Raw genomic sequence first — 23,371 nt, 5'->3', positions numbered from 1 at the left:
AACAGCGTACTTATTGATCTTTCTCTATTTTCTTTACTAAACCAGATCATAAAAGGTGAGAAAGAGCAGTTTTGTTTGAGCACTTTTATGAGTTAAAAGCATTATTTTGTGCTTCAGGCACTGGGCCAGATCTTCGAACATCTGGTTCAGTTCCTGCTTTTTCCTGTGTGACAAAATATATTTGCATTTCAATTCCCCATCTACAAGGCAGGGATCGTGTTGTTTTATTGTTTTACAGAGGCGGTCAGTTCATGGAGTTTATGTGAATGTTTGCATGGCCCAGTTCAATGAAAATGTGACTTTAAGCTGTGTACAATGGTTGATTACTTAATGTTTTGATTATCCAGTCCCAGCCCTATCACTGTTTTCTGGGGCTTCAAATTATTTTTCCCATTATTGGCATTCGTAATAGGAGAAAAATGCTGATTTCTTATTTCCAGCGGCAGTTGTGTGAATAAGTTGTTTACAATGCTTCCAAAAATGTGCTGTAAAGATGGAAATTATTTCAGTCACATGAGCTCCATCCACTAAGCTATCTTTTGCAAAGAGAGTCCTTCAACTGTTTTTTGCTCCTCCTGCTCATAGAGCTTCTTCCCTGTTGTTTCCCATACATGAAGAAGTTTCATTCAGGCTTCATGCCTTACTATCTCCCAATTTTCAGATGTACATGTGAGGAGTGAGACAACTCTTTGTAGAAATTAAAACAATTTATTAAAACAGAAAAATTGAAAAATTGCAAAAATTAACAAAATATAAAAATTTGGGATCCTAGTGGCTCAGGAGGTATGCCCCAGGAGCGCAGGGATTCAGGAGCTTCAGGCTTAGGCAGCTCTGAACCTCAGGTAGAGAAAAAAACTTGCAGTGCTAGGCTGGTCAAAAAGAAATATATATATTTCTAAAGGCCCCTGAAAAGGAGTAGGTTTCTCCAGCACTGAACTTAGCAAGCCGGAGGGGAAGGGGAAATGAGAGAGGGCGTGTCTTTCTCTTGCACCTTTATAGCTTTTGCTCCGCCCACAGTCTGCCCACAGTTTAAGGTGATTGGTGTTTTCCCTTTGACAGATTACCTCTGTCAACCAATGGCTCCTCCTTGTCAGAGGGGTGGTATTAGTTGAGATAAGAGTCATGGAGCTTACGGGGGTATGGCTATGGGGGCTGGGCTGTTTGTTGCAACTGGGGTTTTTAAAATCTGCCTTGAAACCAAGGTACAAGTAAAACATAAAAAAATACATCCAACACATCTTAAAACACTTGTAAAAGTATACAGTAAACACAGGAAGACCATAAAAACTTGATCTGTGTACCTGGGCTGATGGGTTAATTTTAACATTCAATTTAAAAATATTAAGCTCAAATTAATTAAAGCACTTAATATGCAAAGACCAAGCACAAATAGGGATTTCATGTATGACATACAAATCCAGCTGCAACATCGTGAAAGATGAGGAATGAGTAAATAATGGTTTCAGTCTGATTTTGGCCAGAACTCAGTTAAGGTTTTATCTTAACGCTGTCTTTGGTGTCCAGGGAAAGGCACTGACCTGTGGGCTGTCTTCCAGCTCGTGCCTAATTGGAATGCTGGCCCTTGGCCAACAGCCCAGCAGAAAGTCAAGTCGTGAAACAGGAGAAATCTTTGAGTCAGCTCCTGAAATAGGTGGAGCGGTCGCAGGCGATTAAGTTTTTTTACCATCCACTCTGGGATACATCTTTCCTTCCAAAGATTTTATTGTTTCCGTGGCTTCCTGATAGTTTTCCAACAAGATTGCAATCTCAGCCTACAAAGCACCAGGAAGATTGATTCTAGCGGAAAATGATCTGTGGTAAACTGACAGGTTTCTGAGGACTCTTCTGTAAGGGAGCAGATTGTTTGGAACAAATGCTGCAGACATCTCCTTTAGGCTGGTCATTTCTGCTGGGAGTTAATTCAGGAAAACCTGCTAAATTGCTACACAGGACCATAACTTTCCCAAATGTAAATATGCTGATTATCTGATCCTGTTATTATATCCCAAGAATTTTTCCTTTATCGTTCACCAAAAATCACAAAACTATATTCTCAAATTACAGATTCAAATGTTTTACAACCTGTTTATAATGCAGTATTTCTGTAAATTGTGTGCTGGTCCTTTTACTGCCTCCTTCTAACTGAAGGAGTGTATTTTTCTGTGATGAGGGAATTTTTTTCACAGTAACACAGGGCTCAGCAATTCTGTGGAACACTCAGCAAATCGTGTCAATATCCTTCTTGAGCCAAAAAAACAAAAGGAAAGCAAGCAAGCAGGCTTTTGAGGAAGGATTCAGCTTTTCATTCCAGGGTTCTTACTCAGAGCAATACACATTCCACAATTCCAGCCTGTTCCCCATAAACACAGAGCACACTCTGCTTTCTCAGGAACAAACATTTTCTAGTAATTTATACATGACTATTTGGATTGATGAAATGAAAATTAGGTGTTTTGAAAAAAATGCCTGGGATATCAAGAAATTGTAGGCAGATCTGGTCATACTTTCTCTAGAAGCACACTACATATTCTGGTACCCCAAAGGACTTTCTGAGAAAAGAAATGCTGAGGGATTTTTTCAGGTTTCCACTTAGCCCTGGGGAAATAACCACCAATATTTTTATCGTGGTTTGTTTTGAGAAGAGAATGATCAGATAATACAACACAACATCTGCTTCTGTAAAGCAGAATATTAAGAAAAGGTAAGAGGGCACCAGGGACTGGGAATGTTTGAAGGAGTGCCGTGCATATTCAAATGGAGACAAAACTCCCTTCTCACCAGTCTAGAAATGCTTAGTAAAAAAGCCAATGAACAGTGTGGTCTAGAAAAAGGTCACATCCTTTGTAGCCCATTGTAGCTACAGCAACGTTGCTACATTTCAATGCTGTTGGGTACTCCCGAGACAGCGTATAAAGGAGCAGCTTGTATCTATGGGTCTCCAGTAACTTTGGTAGAGTTGGTTTTTTTTATTTACATGAAGTAAATTAGGCCTTGGTCCTTCTTTCAGACCATTGTTAAGGAGAGTTTCAGGAATTTGTTTCAGAACAGCAATCCAGATAGTTAAATAGATTTGAATGCTTAGAGTGGAGATTTCAGTGGTGTGGAAGTATAATTAAAAACTAACACAGTATCTAGAAAGCTGGTAAAAAGTGGATCAATTAGTAAAGTCTGGTGACAAATAGTGTGAACAGGCATGACTTTTACATCAGAAATTCAGTGCAGAGAAGTTCATTCTCAAACATAGGTCAAATTTCAAGATGCTTCCTGATAACATGGGAGGCACTCTGTGCCTGCATGCAATTCCTCACTTAGATAATGCATAGGAAACAAAATTATTTAAATTCCCAAGGTATCTGACCCTGTGTGCAGTTGTCTAGGAACAAAATTATGTACAAAATACTCAGATATTATCAGGACCTTGTAGATATCGTGATTCCATAGCAATGGAATTTGCTGAAGAATTGTGACTCTTGCTTATTATTAGTTACTATATGAAAGGGCATGAGAAGGAATTTGGAAGTTGTCAGGGAAGTCTCCGTCTCTATGCAGACATCTAGTAAATGAACACAGACTACAGAACAGGAAACTGCACCAGAAGGTGTAAATCACAACTGTAGTTGCAACAGCTGTGATTAAAAGAGAAAACAAAAAATCAACAAACACACCCCCCTGAAAAGGAAAAAAAAAAAAAAACACGAAAATGGGGGGTGGTAGCTTATAAAGTGGGTAATATTCTAGTCTGTATGAGTATTAAAAGACCTTTGACAGTGCCAGCCAAGTATCATCAGGGTATTGAACTATGCTTTTAATGTTAGATGTGAGAGGGATGAGCTCTGATCATTTGGAAGGGATGGAAGGCAAATTTGGAAAGGAAGAATTATCTTTAGAAATGGCACAATTAACGATCTCACTCACAGAGTAATTCTATAACTCTGATTTCTAGTCATATTTATCCCATAAGCCTGCCCCTCCTACCATTACAGAAGTTTGTCATGCAAATGTAACTGCCAACAGCTGAATATGAAAAAAAAAATTATAATGAGTATGTAATTGAAGAGCTTCTTTGGACTATTTGAGTTAATGCTCAAAATAATTTTTTAGAAACTCTTACTCTTTAAAATAAAAATGAAACGGCTGTGAGATTTCTAATATTCCAGAATGTTTCATACTGAGTTCTTAGGTACACATCTAACATTATGATTTTTAAGTAATCATATCTTATGGTCAATTTAAATCTGACTTCTTTTAATAGATTGATTTTAAATTTCCATCTGCAACTCCCATTTAGCAGGTCTAAGATTCATTCACACTCCCTCTTGATAATATTTTGTGGTGATTAACAGAGGCACAGACGGCTCCTTTCTCATTTTATTTAAATTTTGAGATCTGTTTGTTGGTTACCCTTACATTGTGCCACCTCAGCTTGGGAACAGACTATAGAAACAGCAGCCACAGCATCACACCAGGACACCTGTGCAGAGCCTGAGGCGCCCAAGGAGGTGAAAAGGAAACAAACTGAGTGGAAGTAATCACTGTTAATCGAGCAGTGTTAATCACCAGCACTCCAGTTCAGTGAGCTTGGCACTGCAGTTTACAAGGGCATGTCTTAGAACTTCTTCCCCCATCTCTGCTGGAGCTTTTCTAAGTCGGTTTTTGATGTCGGTTTTTTTGGAAAGAGAATATGTAGATATGTCTCTGCCTTAATCTTCTAACCGTGATTTTATGAATCCCAAATTTGACTGATGACATTCCAGACTAGCACAGCTCCACGGGAGGAGCTGTCGTTGTCCTGCCATGGCTGGGTTAGTGTGTGTTTGGGGGACACCTGGCAGCTGTCAAAGTGAATAGAGTCAGGTTAAGAAAGCTAAAACTTAAAAACTTTCAGGTTAAGAAAGCTAAACTAAAAAGGGCAAGTTGTCTTGGGAAGGCAAAAGCCAAGGAATCTGGTATCATCAGCATCAGACACAGGCAGAGGATGTTGCAGAATTTCCAAACTTCTTCAAGATTATACCCAAATACAGCCTAGACAAGAACTATTTGAGCCTCACCAGGACAAGCTGAACCTAGACGAGCACTACAACAAGTAGGAGTTCTACAGAACAATGCAGAGAGGTATTGAGAAGTCAAAGAGCAAGTAGTGAATTCACTAGAGCCTGAGGGGAAGCTGAACTACTTACAGCTCTTTGAGGCCATAGGGAGTTTTTCAAACTGTCTGTATTTAAGTAGATTCCTCAGTCCTAAACAGCACTGGCAATTTTAAAAGTCTTTTCCCCTCTTTGCTTTTTCTGCTTTCTATTGGAAGAAAGTGGGAGGGGAAAAGGTCATGAGAATCTGTATAAAAACCTTGAAGTTCACAAAGTGCTATCTCCTGTTATGGCAAACAGTCATTTAATAAAAATCTACTCACAAACTGTTAACAGTCCTTTAAAAACATAATTAGTCTTCTTGCACTTCTTATGTCAGAGGTCTGGTTTGGTAACTACCCGCTCTGCTCTTTAGAAATCTTGTTTTACCCTTCATTTTGCTAGTATCATCTTGTGCAATGAAGAACAAATTCCTCTTATCTATGACCTTACCTATTTGCTCATTTAAAACCACATCACTCATTTAGGCACCTTATCCAGATAGGCTCTTCATGAATGTAGAATCCAGTCTCCTGAGCAGCCTAGTATCCCATCTCTGAAGGTGGTTCTGTGCACCCAATACAGACCAAATTAATTTTTTTAATACTGGAAACCCATTCCAGGAGATGTTTTATTATTTTATGTAAAATTAATTTAATATTTCCTTATCTCTGTTAAAATATCTCATCTCTCAGCTGAGCAATGCATTTCTCTTTTTCATATCTTCATGTCAGTCATATCTCACAGTTAGGCCATCAACCTAACATGCAGGTCATTGTCCCTGCCTCCAAATGATAAATTTTCAACTTAAATGAGAAATTCTTATTAGTCTTTTTTATTGTAGTTCATCACGTTTCTATTGCCCCTGACTTACAAATCGATCATTCTTGTAGGATAATCTGTTCCCCTTCCTTATACAATATTTTGTCACTATACTGAAAATGCCTTCCACTGTGTCATCAGCAGATTTCATTAATGTGCTCCTATTCTTTGTGCCAAGGCCATCCATGAGAGTATTTTATAATATTGAGTTGAATAAACAGTCCCGCAAGATGTCTCTCTGGAATCTTCCTTGAACTCTCAGTGAAAAATCCTTATTCTCTCTTTCCCTTACTTGACTTGCCAAATCCTCTTGTTATTATCATACTCATTTGTATTCACATAGTCAGGAGATTCCTATGCTACTTCATATCTTTTCCACTTTAATTTATGAACTGTATGAGAATACTTTACAGAAGTCATGATAAACGCACTGTATTTTCTTTCCCTAAAAAAAGCTGATTGCTGTCACAAACAATGCCAGCAGAATCCATTATCTTTCATAAACCCAAACTCTATTTTGTCCTATTTTTTTACTACCTTTATGCCTTGTATTTTCCTTTGCAACATCTTCTAAAGCCTTGTATACTGTACTAAGTTTATAAGTGCCATCATCATATTCTTTCTGTATTCTTAAATACAGATGATTATTTCCTATACACGATGAAAAAATAGCCCCCATTTTCTTGTGGTGTCTCTGGCAGATAATAATTCATTTCTGATTTGCTAACACTGCACAGTGATCCATTTTTTAAACAATTAAAGCCTCCTTCCCTCCCCCCCCCCCCTTTTTTTTGTCTTTTGACAATTCATACTTTGCTGCTATTTTTTCTCATCTCCAAGGCAGATTTTTTGCCTAAGTTTTTGTTTATTTTTAACATATTTTTTTCAGGTAGCTGCTCATCCAGTTACAGTAAGATCCCTCCTCTAAGAGTTACAGAGGCTTTTTGCATCTCCTATTTACCAATCCTCCCAAACTTTCTCAACATTCAGGACTTCAAACTATTCTGTCCACCCTACTTCTCAAAATGGTTCTCTTTCTTTTTATAAAAATGATATTAAAAAAAAAAAAAAGACATATTTTTATAAAAATGAGAATTTTATTAAAATGTCTTTTTGTCCCTAACGCTTCTTTTTGATTAATTACAATAATTTAATTTATATTGATCTGATATAATTTATAGCCATCAGACCCAAAATTATTTTATGCTACTGTTGTTCTTTAATCAGTTGGAGCAAAGACACAGTCCTTACTCAGTAGCACTTTTCCAGTAAATTCTCAAGCTTTTTCCTTCCTAAGCTAAATGAAAAACAATACAACAGAAAAACAAGGTGCTTCTTCTGTTAGAACAGCACATCTTTCAGTTCATATGATGGCCACTCTCTTTACCCAGTCTCTGATTTATAGTGATTAAGAGACTGATGCATTCAATATACAGTCTTTTTCCACAATGAAAAAGCATTTGTCTCAGGTTTTTTTAAGACACATTGTACCTATTCCAGTGATGCCTACTTTATTCTGTAAGGCTAAAGCCCTGCCCCTTGAATAATCCTGATAATTTCCAATGGAGTAAGTTTTGGGCATGATATTCTGAGAAGACATAAGAGAATCAGGTCCTAAAAGAAAGGCAGTGAAGGTTACAGAGGGAGGTGATTTTTTATTGTATTCCAGAGGAGTGTGCTAGTAATTATAGGAAGAAATTCAGGTCCAAAAAAAAAGGATATCAGGAAAAAACATACTGAGACCAAAACACACTACAGCCTGGAGACATCTTCCAAAGGGAATTTTGGAAGGAGAAAAGTCTTGTACTTTTAAAAGCAGATTTGACAAAGCAATAGAATAGGGCCTACATTTTTAAGCTGGCTAGTGGAGACTTTTTCCATCTGTAGCTTCTCTGTGTAGCTTCCATGTGTCTGTGTTCCCTACCTTCTCTTTCTCTGACAGATGTTCTATCCTCATTAAATAAGGAAGTATCAGTTCCCTTTACTGACTTTTTCTCAGTTTTCACTCATAGTTTAACCCCAGATTTAAATTGCTGCTGCACTGCTTTGATCTATTCCACTGAAATTAATTCCAGATAATTTTCCTCTTTGAGGTACAGTTCCTCTCCACGGCTCAGCAAAGGAGGAAAAGGAAGAAAAAAATGCTACCTGCATTTTAACAGTTCTTTGAATGAAAAAACATACATTTAATCACAGCTTGCAGTGGGTAGGACTCAAAACAAGGTGGTTTTTATTCACTGTGTTTAGTATCACACACTGAAGTTTGAGGCACCAATGGCAGGTGATCAATTTTCGTAAAACTACTTCCCATATCTCTAATTTCTTTACAATCTTTCTTTGTACATTGTCAGATTTACATGCATTCCCCCTCCCCAACATAGGGCTGGAGTCATTCTTCATCTCTCAGGGTTAACTAATCCATCATTAGATGAGCCCATGCAGATCCACATGAAATGTTTGCTTTTAAAGCCAAGCTTTCTTACATCAGCTTTTGAAATTTTATTCACTTGGACAAGCTGATTAATGGTGTCAGCGTTGTTCATTTGCTTTGCAATGCATACTGAGCAGATGTTATACTGGCTTGTTGCCCCACGCTGAGCATGAAGGGGTAAATCCTTTGAGACCTTGCTTTTGTTAGTAGGTCACTTACCAAAAGGTCAGTAAGTCTGTTTTATACATAAACATGATATTGATTAATCTGAGATATTTTGATTCAGTTCTTCTGGGAGGCACTTTATATTAGAAGCACAGGGCCAAAACCTGACAGGTCAGACTAGGCAAAACATTGGCTCACTGCAAGGGTAATCTTTTTTGTGAGGGTTTCCAGGTTGAGCCAGTTGTGGGGTGCTGTCATTAATGCTTGCATTTTTTCTCTCAGGAGGCATGCAGGCAAGGGCTGTAGGGAGAGGTGATGTCTTTTCATCAAGGCAATGAGATGTAAAAAAAGAATGTTTTAGGCATGCAAATCCCTCTTTAGGTCTGAAATGGAAACCGTAAACTTCAAGCTCAATACAAAGTGAGAAGGAAAATGTTCTTCAGAAAAATCTGGGTCAGTAGCCCTAGGAAAAATAGGAAATGTTATCAAGAGAAGAAATAATAAGCCATACATAAGCATTTTCCTTCAACATGGGCTAAACTTCAGAAATTAATCCACTGAAGATGGACTACAGCTGGCACAAGAGAATCAAGAGCATTGATACAAATGTCAGAAACATTCTCCCACGAATTTTGAGTCAGGAATGAAGTTTCCCAAAGCTCAGGAAGTATTCAGAACCAGAGCATTTACAATACAAAATGGAGGTATAAGCCTACTTTATTGGTTGTCCTGAGAAAAAGATTTTGAATATGCTACTCTCACGGACAGAAATAGAATTATTATGTCCCTACCTTCTGAAAATGCAACGGAGTTATTAATTTTATTTGCTAACGTATTAATTTTTGTGTGTCTATATACACAATTATCAAGATATCAATTTGTTAGTTCACATGTGGGGTGTTTGTTTTTGTTTGTTGTTCCCCAGAATTCTTTCTCCATCTCAGCCAAAAGGGAGAAAGAAAATAAAAAATCTATGCATTAATCCCATATAGGTAAAACTTAATCGATTGCAGTGGATGCAAGATATGAATATTCACAATGCTCCAGGTCTTACAGCCCTCTGTAAGGCTCAGGGCCTGGCCCCCAACTGAATCTCTATTAACACCCAGTATTAAATCCTCAAAAGAGATTTCATAAAATAATTTTTAGTATTTGTAATATTTAAATACCAGAAGTATTATACTATTTGTTTTACGGCATAAAATGTTTGAATGTAAGCTACTTCAGCTAGAATGACACAATTATATTGGCATGAGCCTGCTGGTCAGGAAGACCCCTTACTTTACAACTGTTCTTGTCCCACAAGTTCCTGGGAGCTTGGTTATTTAGCTTAAGCTGAAGAGAATGGGTTTAGCCCTGGAGGTCCACAGTCACTGTCCGCTTTTGAAGGGTATGATGAATATTTAGTTCAATATTTCATGCACATGCCTAGGAAGACAAATCTAAAATGACAAAGACATATAAATATATGTAGACTATACCCTGTATTAAGTATATTTCCTGTTAATTATATGTAGATTGTTTGTGCTTCTTTCCCTATTTACTTCCCTATATTCTATCCCATAGATATCCTATTTACTTGCATGTTAGCAAAATAAGTCTTTGTCTTAACAATCATTAAGCATTGCACCCTGTTTGCTTAAACTATTGGGAGTTTATATGCACTAAAAGCCCAAAAGTAACAAGGTTTTTAGTTACTGGACACCTTTAATATCCTGTATATCTTTCCCTGTGTAAGCTCAGTCTCAGTTGTGACATGAAGTGGTTTCTAACAGAATTCATCACCTTCCAGTTGACTGCACCCTTCCCCTTGAATGAGAATTTGCAGGCAAGAAAGCTACTGAAAGGCCAAGGGATAAAGAAAAGCAGCCCCATGAACAGAATGTCATTTGTTCCTTCTGCCACTTCAAGTTGCTGACTTCCTTGTTCTCTCCATGCATCCATTTGCATAACAGAGTTGATCATCTGGCCTTTATTACAGTAGATTGAACATAAATAATTACTGACACATAAAATGTGTGTTCTCTCTCACTGACATAAAAATGAAGGTGTTACTGCTGCCTAAGGATACCAGCAGTGACAAAAGAAGAACATCAACGTTGCTGATTGTTGTTGTTGCAACTTGCATGAGAGGCCTGCAGACGGTTTTAATGGTCATGCTGAAAGAAGTGCTTCTTTTAGTTCACCTTCCTTCTCCTATTGCTGTAAAGTTTTTGAAGAGACTGGACCTCATATCTCAGTATGTAACTTACCACCAAAACCATCCCCATTTTTGATACCCTCTTGGACTGAGCTGTACTGCAAACACAGAGATTTTAGCTTACATTGAGATAGAATCATGTACTTAATGGTCACAACCTAATGAAAAGACCCTCCTGATCGGCACCATTTTACTGAGCCATTCTGCTTAAAACATATTTATATATTATATTTATGTATTTATATCTTTACATATTTATTTATATTTATGTCTGGAATGACACTCTTTTCCTTCTCACCATACAAGTAGCTGCAGGCTTTTATTCCTAACATTTTGAAATAGACTGAAAATGTATGTTCCACACCTACTCAACCTTTTTGACAAAGATTCCCTAACTTTAATTTTTGCTAGAGCAGGCTGGGTTGCCATACCTCCTCTATCACTTAACAGAATTATTACACATACACACTCAGTCCAGGACTTTGCAGGAAAACATTGCACATCTGTGTTGCTGTGCCTCATCTCCTGCGAGTTGCTGCTCCAACCTCCTGATATTCAGTATGGTAATTCTTCCCCTTTGCGTTTGCCCATAAGATACAATTTAGTGAACCTTTTCCTTCCCATCTGCTACAACTGGCTGTCCAAGTTCTTCAGGAGTCTCTCCAAATCCATTTTCACTAACATTTGTATTACTCCTATCTTGTTCACAGGAGAGATTGACACTGTGAGGTTGCAATATCATTCAACAACTCACATCCTTCTCCTGAAGTCTTGCCCAAAGGACACTTTGGGGCATGTGTTGGCACAGAAGTTGTGGTGTTGCACCTCAACAGGAGAGGGTGTCATTTGCCCCTTATGTCTGAAAATGCAAAGGGGTGAGGGAACTGAGTATTGCCAGTCACAAATTTAAAAAAAAAAAAAAAACACTGGGGCTGAAAAGACAATGCTATTTAAAGAAGATGAAGGGCCAGGGAGTCTTTCTTCTATCTTTTGTTTTTATCAAACTTTCTGGTTGATTTGGGAATCTCTTAAAATTATTTTAACAATCATAAAGGCCAGAAACTTACACTTTTGTAATATCTTTTATATCTCTCTCTCTTATTTTTTTAATTTGGATTTTGATTCTTGAAATTCTTGCACAGTCATTGCATCCAAGTGCTGGCAATAACAGAAAAAAGCCAAAGTTTGTGGGTTTTTTAGTAACTGGCAATGCTATTCTCCAGGGACAAGAATTAGCCCTGTGCACAAAGCTTGGATTTCACATAAAACAACCCTAAAAAACTTCTTTAAACTTGATCATATGCTCTAAAGTTCATGTATGTCTTTATTATTAAAGTGTAATATTTCCTTTAAAGCTTTTAATATTTTCAGGCTTTCTTCCATTTAAAATTGTAATTCTCTGCTATTTCAGTTAAATGCTACACCAATTTTCTTGAAGTTGAGTCATTTTTGCATACAGTTCTAGCTGTGAATTTCATCAGCACCAGTTAGGGCTGTCCATCAGCAGCACAATTCTTAAATCTGTACAAAAGTTATCCAGCTTTTCATCATTAATCTGGTGTTTCTAGAATATATTTTCACATTTTGATTCTCCTCTTTTCACTACAATTCATTTTACTCATCACTGTACTGATATGGTTGCAGCTCAGCTCAGCCCAGTTTGTGTTGGTGGGACTGCAATCAATCAGACAAAAAAAAAAAAAAAAACAAACTGCTCTCCAGTTTCTTTATCTGGAAGAGAAAGAGCTGATATCAACATGTTCATACCCCGACTCACAATTTTAAGAACAGGCAAAGTACAAACTCTTGAAACAAATTATTTTATTTGCTAAGGAAATTACCAATCTCATCTGCATCTATTTCTGAAACAGAAAATTTGCTTGAAGTTCTTGCTTTTGGTTCTTAGCTTCCAGACATTGTCTTCACAGGTCCCAAGTTGTAACATTACAGTCTCACCTCAAGGTTCTGTTGACATCTGAGGCTCCCCTGTAGACAGCATTAGGCACAAATATAACTAAACATTACATTGGTCTCTGACATTGATGTATGGAAATAATATTTTCTTTAGACTGGATCCAAAGCCATGAAACATGCCACACTTAATTCCTCTCTTTCACTTTCAAAAGGACAAAAGAAAGATGCTCTTAATTATTTTCCTAATCATAAATGTGATCTCTTCTCCTCAAGCATGAAATATATCAGTAGAGCTGCAGCATTTGAGGAGCCAGACATCTAAAATTTTTCTAGTTGCCACTGGTCAGTGAGGTTGGAAACAGAAATCAGTATAAATCAAATCATGATTCAACCTGGCACAGTGATTAAATTAATTCAGAGGTAAGAACAAATAAGAATGCTGGCAGAGAAGAGAACTAGAACAATACAGGCAAGATACAGAACTTGGAGGAGGTGTAAGTCATGAAAGATTGTTTCAACCTGGGCTTTGCATGAAAGAAGAAAAGCTAAAAGACAGAACTAAAATCCTGACAAAACTGCAACATATAGAAGAGAATGTGAAGAACAGTATCTTAACTATAAAATAGAGATGAAATGTATGGAAATAATGAATTAGGAGACTCATAGTTCCTGATTCAGCAAAATACATACAGATTTAAGTATGCTCTTAATTCCCACAGAAGCTAAAGCCATAATTAAAATTTTGCCTGTGCTTAAGTGCTTAATTAATCTTATAGTAATCATAGTCTCCTCCTTCAATTTTCACTGAGACATAGGATTGCTGTATCCTGGGAATTTAAATTGCTCAGTACTTGGAAATACTGCTTTTATTTAAATGTATAAACCCCACAGTTACAAGATACAATTCATCTTTAATGCTTTTCTAACTGTTTTTGCTTGAAGGATCTTAGTAGTACTGGGCATTGATCCAATAAACATGAACATGTTAAAGAGCAGAAGACAGTAAGAGATCCTCCCTAATATTTTCCTTCTCTATTTACCATGTTTAAATAAGCAAAAAATAGCTTATTTTTATTCCCAGCACCCCTGAATTTTTTCATATATACAGTGCAGTAAAAATGTAAAAGAAATTGTTCTTGAAATTTATGCTACCATTTTCCCCGATAATGACTTTCGGCACAGTAAAATTAACAGATGTTTCTTACCAAAATAACCCAGAACTAAATGTTAAGTGTTTATTCTCTTTTAAAAACACAAACCACTCAACAACCAAATAACTCTAGAGTGTCAAATAAATGTGCTTTATGTACAGTCATGAGGCTCCTATCTGAAGTGAATTAATAATTAACCCCAGGTAAATATATCATGATAGCTTTATAAATGTATTTCTGAGGATGAGACTAATTACGTACATTGGTTGAGTAATATATAATCAAAACCCATTTTCCTTTCTAAAAGGATGAATTTAAACCCATTCTGCAACTAAAACTTTGTTGTTATTCTTTTAAAAAAATCAGCATAATAGGCAATAAAAACTGGAGCAAAGGAAAAATAAGAGCAAAGAGAGGAGAAGGATTTTTACTGAAAGCTATAACAAAAACTAAAAATCCCAAATGAGATGAAAATGAGTAGCCAAGAGCAACAAAAGCCAGGTTCTAGAACGTCACCTGGAACTATAGGACTTTGACCCATAGCACATTATCTGGTATCTTAGAATCATACAGTCATAACTCAGGTTGGAAGGGACCTGCAGGTGTTATCTAGTTCAACTCCTTGCTCAAAGCACCTCATCAGATCAAGTTGATCAGGGCCAAGGGAGTCCTGAACATCTCTACATAGGGAGGTTCTACAACTTCTTTGAGCAGCCTAGTCCAGTGTTTGACCATCCTCATGGTGTATTTTCCCCCTTTCATCTGGAATATGGAATTTACTGTGTTGTAATTTGTGTCTGTTGGCTTTTGTGCCATCATGGTGCACCTCTGAGAAGAGGCTGGTTCCATTTTCCAGTCCTGTCCTCTAGTCCAGTACTTGTAAGCAGCAACAAGATCTTCTTTTAGCATTTTCTTCTCTGAGCTGAAAATACCCAGCTCTATCAGCCTCCTCATGCACATCATGGTCTCCAACCCTGCCTGCTGTGGAGGCATTTTCATTGACTCTGCTCCATTTGCCAATATAGTTCTTGTTCTGGAGGGAGCCCCAAACTAGTGACAGTACTGAGATGAGGTGTTATGGAAGATCATCCCCCTGGCCCTCACATTAATACAGCTCAAGACACTGCTGGCCACCTTTGCTGCAAGGACACAGTGCTGACACACATCCAAACTGTCCACTAGGACACCCAGGTCCTTTTGCACTTCCAAGCAGCTCCCAGCCTGTACTGTTGCATGGGTGGATTCCTTCCCAGATGCAAGACCTTGGAACTGCTCTTTTGGAGCTCTCTCTGAGTAGCAGCCCTGCCCTCCAGCTGAATTCAGCTTTCGAAATGCAACAAAAGAATGTAAAATCTAGAGAGCTACGGTGGGAAAGAAGCCCAGCACTCAGAAGCTTCTCGAGGGAAATGAGAGAACCAGATGGAGATGATAGTTTCAGTTACCTCTAGAAGTTACTCACAATGGGAAGGAAACATTACAGAAATGCTTAGTTGGCTAAACATTCTTCTGTCAGCACTAAGGAGCTGGTTTGGTCTTCTGTCTTACTATATTGAAAAAAACAGTATTTGTGCTGATTTCATAAAGAGGTGTTGGCAACTTGCCTTATGAGATTGGTATCATATGTTATTATATTTGTATTTGCTTCCCACAGCATTTTAATTTTGTATCTGTTTTGATTTGATGACAGTGACAGTTCTAAGTCGCAAACTAAAATGGAGCTTTTCTTACACAATTTTTCGCCCCAGAGGAGCTGCCTGGGAACTCTCACAGACCAAAATATGCTGTACTCTGCAGCTGGTGTACCTAAACTCATTTTGTGCTGGAATCTTCTCAGAAGGAAGATTCTGAAAGCCATAGTGACCATCTGAATTTATCTCATTCTTCAGATTGTTCTATTGCATGAAAACCATGTTTTAAGACAAGCCTTTCAAACAGTTGCATTGCTAATCCTTTGTAGATTCTATAAACCTGTGAGTCTTTTAAGGTGTATTACCTTCAATAGTTTGTAATTGCTTCTGTCAGGATGGTGGTGTTCCCTTTGCAAAATATGTAAGCCAGGGTCTGTCACAAAAACTGTTTGTGGTCAGGGAATGTAGCTTTGGGATAAATTTCCAAGATAGATTAGGCAAATTTGGCGTCTGGCTGCTCTTAGGAATTCTGCAAGTTTTCACACTCCATTGAGAAAGCAACCATTTCACAGATTCAGATGCTCCTTTTTTACATGCACAAATAAAAACATTTAGAATAGTCAAATCAAGTTAACAAAATACCTTGACAACAGAACATAACGCAGGAGGAAACCTCTGTCAGGTCCATCAGAGACTGTTATTGAATTCCATGTAGGATGTTCAGATGCTCCTCTTAATGAACAGCACTACTAAACCACAAACTATTCAAGGAGTGATTTTTCCAGTACACAACAAATACCATTAATGATTGGTGATCTTAGGAATGTGGTCTCTGTAGTACAGAAAGGATGTTATTGTAGTGATATAACTGCTTCATGTGACCTATGGCATGAACTTCTGTGTCTGGTGAATGGAAGACAAAGGAATGTATGTAAATTGTTCTTAATTCACCTTCCATTATGTGTTGTGAGATGCCTTGGTGACTATTACATCTTACAAGATGACTTAAAACAGACTCATCTGTGATTTCCTTCCATTGACTTTGCTTTCATTGGGGTCTCTTCCCATGTCATTAAATGGTTTCAAAAGGGGAAAAAATGAAATGTTCTAAAATCCTCACATTTATCATTCCCTGATTATACGAGAAGCCACCTCCTAGGAGCTGTCGCACAAGAATGGGCCAAACAAATAAAATATGTGCAACAGAATTTTGCTGTCTTTAGTCTGAGCTCTATTCTGGAATCTTCTGTGATTTGGCACAAGTGGTACGGATTATATGCTCAAGGAAGGAGAGCCTTTGTGTTTCTTTGTGAACAGGCTGTAATAGCCCTTATACAAAGCCCTTAATAAGCTGTAAGCATATCCTTGGACATAGTTCTGTTTTCAGCATCTTAACAAGGAATAGTAATGGTAAAACAATTACTAAACATAATCTAAATACTTCTTCAAGCAACTCTGTGGACTGCATAAGACTGACTCCTGAGATGGTTTTCCTGCCATTTTGGTGGGGCCAGCACTGGGCACTCCTGCTGTTTCATAGAGCTGTTTGGGAGAAGTAACAATTTCTTCGTTAAGACATGTTTTACAGTGCAACCACTGGATCTGGATGCCACCAGGGGTTGACTTGCAACAGCCCTTCCACAGCAGAAAGGATGAACCATGAGGCCTATACTGGCTGAAAGGCTGATCTTGGGAAGCTGTGCTGTCCCAAGTCCCTTCTGCTTTGTGGTGAGAGACAGTGTGGTCAGTGGAGTGCTGAGTAGGTTTCAATCATGAAGCTGAGAGAAATGTGAAATGATGTCTCTGTAGGTGTGGTTCCCACCCTTCCTCTTGACCCTTAAACCTTGCTGGGAGGAATCTGGGTGGTGACTGCAGCTGTGGAAGCATGGACATGAGATTTTATCACCATTTGAAAATTACATTCATCTATCACTGAAAAACACTTAACGAAGTGCTCTTTCTGTAATGATGGTATTAGAAAGGTGATTCTTTGATCCTACCAGTGCTTAAAATCTTGTGATTTTAAGACTTGAGAGTTACCTTTTTTTTTTTCCCCCCCAAGTATTTATTTCCCACGGGTGATTTCAGCCTTTAGGGCAAGCTCTCCGATCACACACCGTGCGTGCTCAAAAGCTGAGGACAAGGATTAAAGCTGCAATGGCTTGAGACCCCATAGCCAAGCCCTCCCACATCTAGAGCTGAATTCACATTGTGCGTGGTGCTCTATGACACCAGATTATCCTCTTCTATTAACAACATTAATACTCGTGTTTCCAAGGACTTTTGTTTGGGTTTTGCCCAGAAATTTTGCCTCAATCTCTCCTTTGGGGGAAAAAAAGACACAAAACCCCCTGAAATATTCCTAGCCAGCTCGCAGAGGAGGACGGAGGCGAAACAGAGCGGGAATTCAGGGGCCGTCTCCTGGGGACTCTGTTTGGGGCCGTGAGCCCCGCGCAGGCCGCCCGGGAGGGCGCGGCTCGGGGCGGGGAGCGGAGGGGGCCCCACGCTCGGCGGGGCCGCGCCGGAGCCGCTGCCGCTGCCCGGGGCTCCGCGGCGCCGGGGGCCGGCCGTCCGCGGCGGAGGGGGCGGCAGGAAGCGGGGCGGCCCCGCCGCGCCCCCGGAAGCGGTTGGGCGGCCGCGGGGGACGGGCGGGCTGGCGGGCGCGCAGGGCTCAGACGCGGCCCGGCGCGGCCGCCCCGCTGCCCGCGATGCCCTGGGACCGCCGGGCGCGCCGGCCACGCCGCGGGGCATGGTGAGTCCGGGGCGGCCGCTCCCCGCGGGGACCCGGCGGGCGGCCTCGCTGCTCCGCCCCAGCCTGTTCCTCCTCCTGCTGCTGCTGCTGTTGCGGGGCACCGAGGCGCAGAAAGGTGGGTGCGGGAGCGGCGGCGGGCGAGCCCCGTAGCCCCGGCGGCCGCGGGTGGGAAACCAACCCTCCGGGGCTCTGCTGCTGGGAGGGAGAGCCCCTCGGCATGTGGCCCCACACGTCGAACCTGCCCCCTTGCTGGCCAACAAAGGGCGAGAGAAGAGCCCCGTTTTGAAGAAAAAAGAACGAACAAAACTAAACAGCAACGTTTTTTCCTCCCCGCTCCCGCACTCCCGGGGGAGGCGGCGGCGGGAGGGCTTCTCCCGGCCGGGGCGCGACCGGCGCTCGGTAGGGAGCCGGGGCTGTGGAGGCAGCTCGGGGCACAGGGGCAGGGCGTGTGTGGGGTTTGGTTTGCCCCATCTGCGGGTGACCCGCTCTTGTAGGCTGTGAGCTAGGAGGCGGATAAAGGGGAGATTCTGCTAATTGTGAAAATAAACTTACGCTTGCCGAAGAGTATGCAGAAGTGTATATAGGGGTGAGAGTTCTGAACGTGTGACAGACTGAGTAGGCGTTGTTGGATTTTTGGGTTGTTTGGGTTTTTTTTGTTTAGAGAAATCGACGAGATTTCTTCTCGGGTGGAATTAGTGATCAAGTTTTAGCACTGTGAAAATTACGAGGCACAGCTTGGTCACTTCATGGCAGAAGATCAGAGGATGCCACTGTGCCTGTCACTTTGATCATGTGCTTGGGACAAAGTGGTGGGAGTAAGTGTTTTGACAGCATCTTGAAACTCACTTCTGGGATTGGGAAGGGATTGAGAAGATTAATTTTGTGGTTTTCAATGCCATTTGCTTCTTGCACTGGTCTTGCATCGTTTCAGAAACTGATCTCCTCAGAAACTGTTCTAAGTTGTCACATAACTTTCTCTTTTTTTCCATCTCAGAGATGGAAATACTGTTGAATTTCAGAAATGCCATATTTAAATACACAAAGGGAACAGGAACTATATGCACGCTACTGTTGTTGCATATAAATTAAACATTTAAATAATTAAAATTAATTAATTGAATGGAAAAAGTTCAGCAGTGTGTCCATAGACCAAGCTAGTTGTGTGGACATATCTTTTCCTAGTATTTCCAGCTAATTTCATTTAAGTATGTTCCTATACGCGTACAAAACTATTACTAATAAGCATTTGATACACCCGGTTTTGTTTTGTTGTAATTTATACTGGAGGAGGAGAAGGATCATTTGCGTTTGAGAGGAAATCGGGCTATTTTAACATTGAGTCTTCGGAAGGTTGCTGCTGGGTGAGGCAGGTGGCAGCAAGGTGTTAGTTCATGCTGTAGGAGCATCACGCTTGTGCTGACCCGACACTTGTCCGACCTTTTGGTGAGCAGACTGAGTTTGTTATTCTAGGAGAGAACTGAAATAACTGGGGGGTAGAGAAGAGTCATAATTTACCTCCAGATGACTGAGTCGAATTGGCTCACTGAGTAGTCAGGGATGTGTTAGAGGGGGTGGGACCATGCAACAAGAAGTGGCGCTGCGAGGACAGCAGGCTTTTAGGAATGAGTGAAACTTGGTCTTTCTGTACTTCGGGAAACTGCTGAAGAGCTCCTAAGCCGCATTTCAATTTGCAGTGTTTCTCTAGTTGATGCTTAAAGTTTGCTCAGAAGTCTCACTTTTGAGCAAGAGGGGAACCTCTTTACTGACAAGCTTCATTTTATATTTGCCAACAAAAAGGAGAGAGCTTCTTTTAAAGTGAGAGACTCTGGTGTTGTTGAATACAATGTTTCAGTATGAGAAACTGCTAGAGCTTCTAAGAAGAGTTCTGCTAGTGAGGGACTATTTCCTTGCCAAAATGTTTTCATTTATCTTACTCCAGAGAAGGTTGGGGAGCCCATATCCTGTATCTCTAAATGCTGGCATAATTCTAATTTGCTGAGTAGTCCCATACAGAAATGAAGCTGCTGTCTTGCTCTTGAGTGGTCAGCACAAAGCTATTACTCAATTAGGGCATTAAATATGTGAACAGGCTTTTAAGAGAAGATCTTAATTGACAATGAAAGCCAAGACTTGGGAATTCCACAATTAAGGTTGCTTTTAAGCTCTTTTATAAAAGTACAGTGAGTAGGAACCTAGCCTCATTCATTATGTTAGAGAGGCTGGTCCTCTCTCAGTAAGCAATTGTTAATTTTCTTTTCTACTGTTCATTCAGCAGCTCTAAGCCTCACATACAACATGTTGTTTAAATCTTTTTCTGGAGATAGTGTTTTCATTTCTCACATGCTTTTCTTTAGAGCACCTTCCTGGTACGAACTGATGTAAAAAGAGCATTATTTTGGTCAGTGTGAAGCTTGTTTTTAATATTGGGTCAGATGTTGTTATCCTCTCCTTCCAGACAGCAGCAAACTGAGAAATGGAAATTGCAGGTATTTCAGTGGTGAATACGTCTTTCACTTAGTAGCCCACTGTATTATCTTGTAGGAATCAAGTGGGATTTTTTTCAGTCTGTCATATTTCAAATCATTCTGTTTATGTAGTTCAGAATTCCTTGGTCAAGGGCTCAAACTTGAGTGTGTTGCTGTCTTGGAAAATTATGAGCATTTTTTATTAGCTCAAACACCTTCAGAAGTGCCCTGTGCTGCATTTCATAATCTCATGCCTTGGTCCAGCCGATGGCTGGGCAAGTCAGCTCTTGTGATTTTTGAAACAGTTCTGTAGTGATTCTAGCTCCTGGTTACAAGGAAAGTGATATTTGAAAAATACGTATTTTTTTGTTTTTCATGTAATTAGGCAGGTGTGAATGAAAGCAAGCCAGCACCATGTAAGCTTCCTGTTCTTTGTGGATTGCATTGTGAGAAACAGTGCTCTTAGCAGATGTTTAAGTGTTAACATAAATTTGGTATGGTCTGTTCATTAGCTAAGTTTAACCTCTTTTTTTTTTTTTTAATTTAGAAAAACACAGATACAGGAGCAATGGTTGCTTAGCTTTCATCCAAGCAGAAGTTGAATAATGTGTCCGTAATTCTGAAATAATGAAGCTTGTAGGGTCTGTAGAGCAAGAACTTTGTTATCGCACATGTAGTTTGGTAGCCATCTGTTGGGATTCCTAGTGGATACCAATGTACCTGTAAAAATGGAAAAAAAGTGCTCAAAGTTAAAAGTAACCTTTTATTCTGAAGCTGATTCCCCAGTGACTTGAAGCAGATTTGTTTGCACTCTTTTATTTTAAAAAATTATTCCTGGATGCTTGTTTTTGAATGTGATTCCCACATTTTTCTCTAAAGAAATAGCGGCTCTTGAGGATGTTGTTGTATGCTCAAACCTCATTGAAGAAAGTGCAAAAAAGGGATTCACCAGTGTAGTTGACAAATGTTTGCTCTGGTGTAGCAGAGAAAATTAACTTCTGAATGTCTGGTACTGAGTTGTCATCATCTGAAGAGTGAAGTGAAAGAACTAATGGCTCTGTGCACATTGAGCCTCATGGAATGGTTTTCTGTGGCCTTGGGTTTTGGGACTCAGCCACAGTATTTGTGGATCATTTGTGTGTTCCCTGCTTCTCTTCAGTTCCTCGGTGTGCTCTCCTCTCCTCTGCTTGTCCCTCCTGCAGGGCAGTAGACAGTGGTGGCTCTGACTGTGGCCAGTCCAGAATGGGGCGTGTGCTGATCCGTCAGCCGAAGTTTGGGGAGAAGGAATCGGCTCTAGCTACATATCCATCATCTGTGCAAGAGACTGCAGCTTCTCCCTCAAGATCCTGGAAGAGATGATTTGCTTCTAGAACAGGGGACTGACAAGGGTTCCAGCTGCCAGGGTAGCCCATTGCAGGTGTGTCTTTTCCTGCTGCAGAGAGCTCTGTGCACGTGAATACAAAGCACTACCACAGAGCCATCTGTCACACGAGCAATTGCCATGTGCTGCCTTGCACACAGTGCTGTTTGCTATTCCTGCTAAATTAGATTGGGTGGTGTCTCACTGCCTTTTGTATTCCTTCTCCTTGGCTGGGCTCTTCTGGGAGGGAGTCACAGCCAAAACCACAAGGAATTATTTTGATTAAAAAGACCCTCAGATCTTTGCATGAGGGATTTATTGTCCTTCAAATTAACATCAGATTAAGTGTTTTATGATGAGGAGGGCAATGCTCTAATGAACTGTTTTGCTTTTTTAGTGGGACAGTTTTACTTAAAGAGTTCAGAGTGTTTTGAAGATGCAATTGTGCAGCTTGAGGATTCAGAGATTGGTACCATTTAGGCAGGAGTGCTGAGGCAAATCCCTTTCCATCCCTATGTTGAGAAGTATGGAAGAATTTTTCAAGAACAGGGCTTAAAGTTAGGGTAGGCTTATTTAGGTTTTCTGATGCTCTTTTTAACTTCCCAGTATTGGGCTTTGAAGATAGATTTAGAGAGGAGAACAATGCCATAAAGAATTTTGAGGAGGAGTGCTGTTCTTGAAGGGAAGTGAGCTGGTATCGGAAGTACAGACCTAAAAAGAGTGAATGAATATTCTTTGCTTTTGAAAACCAGAACCTCAGTAACATTATTTCTCCTCTATTTAATAAGCCTTATTTGAAGTGAGTATGTGGATCTGGTGGGCAAAAGGTACATCCATGTGTTCTGCAGAGCATCCTTCCTGGGAGGTTGCCTTGCAGTACTGGCTTGGTTTAGTCCGGCTCATTTGGGAGCCTTTTGAGGTTGTGCTAGCCTAGTCCACTCCTGTAAAGAATGCAGGAAGCACCCTTTTGTGTAAAATACTCTTTGGAGCTCTCATAAGAATGTACTGCATTTTGTATTTAGGCAGTACAATGCATATTGGTTTTATGTATGTGTGTGTGTGTCTGTGTGGCTATAAAAATCAAGCATCTGAGCTAGTGTTAAAAAGGCAATGTAAATGTTCTTTCAGAAGCTTGTATGCTGTTACTGTGTGCATCTCAAGCCAGTGACCTTCCAGCATGTTAGTGCAGTCTTTAGGAAAATTATTGTCCTGCTACTGAATGGAGATGTTCAGCTTTCAAGACTTTCAGGAATGTTTTCTTATGTTATTCATGTAAGAGAAAAATAATCCGTCTCCTTTTTCTGCAGTTCTACCAATTTGCTTTATGCTGTGGGAAATGATGCATTAGGTTTTTAATGTG

General features: G+C 39.9%; 1 protein-coding gene across 2 annotated transcripts in view; it reads left to right on the top strand.

Moving 5' to 3' along the window:
• The first annotated feature begins 18,100 nt into the window (after nt 1-18,100).
• The window catches only part of DCBLD2 (discoidin, CUB and LCCL domain containing 2), a 42,282-nt gene continuing 37,011 nt past the window's right edge, over nt 18,101-23,371 (top strand). For both annotated transcript variants that reach the window (XM_069019446.1, XM_069019434.1), the window contains exon 1: nt 18,101-18,301. In XM_069019446.1, coding sequence (XP_068875547.1) covers nt 18,184-18,301 — 118 coding nt within the window. In that variant the 5' untranslated portion in view covers nt 18,101-18,183. The remainder of the gene's footprint in view (nt 18,302-23,371) is intronic.

The sequence above is a fragment of the Aphelocoma coerulescens genome, chromosome 1, assembly GCF_041296385.1.
Source record: "Aphelocoma coerulescens isolate FSJ_1873_10779 chromosome 1, UR_Acoe_1.0, whole genome shotgun sequence".
NCBI classification, from domain to species: domain Eukaryota; kingdom Metazoa; phylum Chordata; class Aves; order Passeriformes; family Corvidae; genus Aphelocoma; species Aphelocoma coerulescens.
Note: the sequence above shows the minus strand (reverse complement) of the source record. Positions and strands in the feature narration are given on the sequence as shown.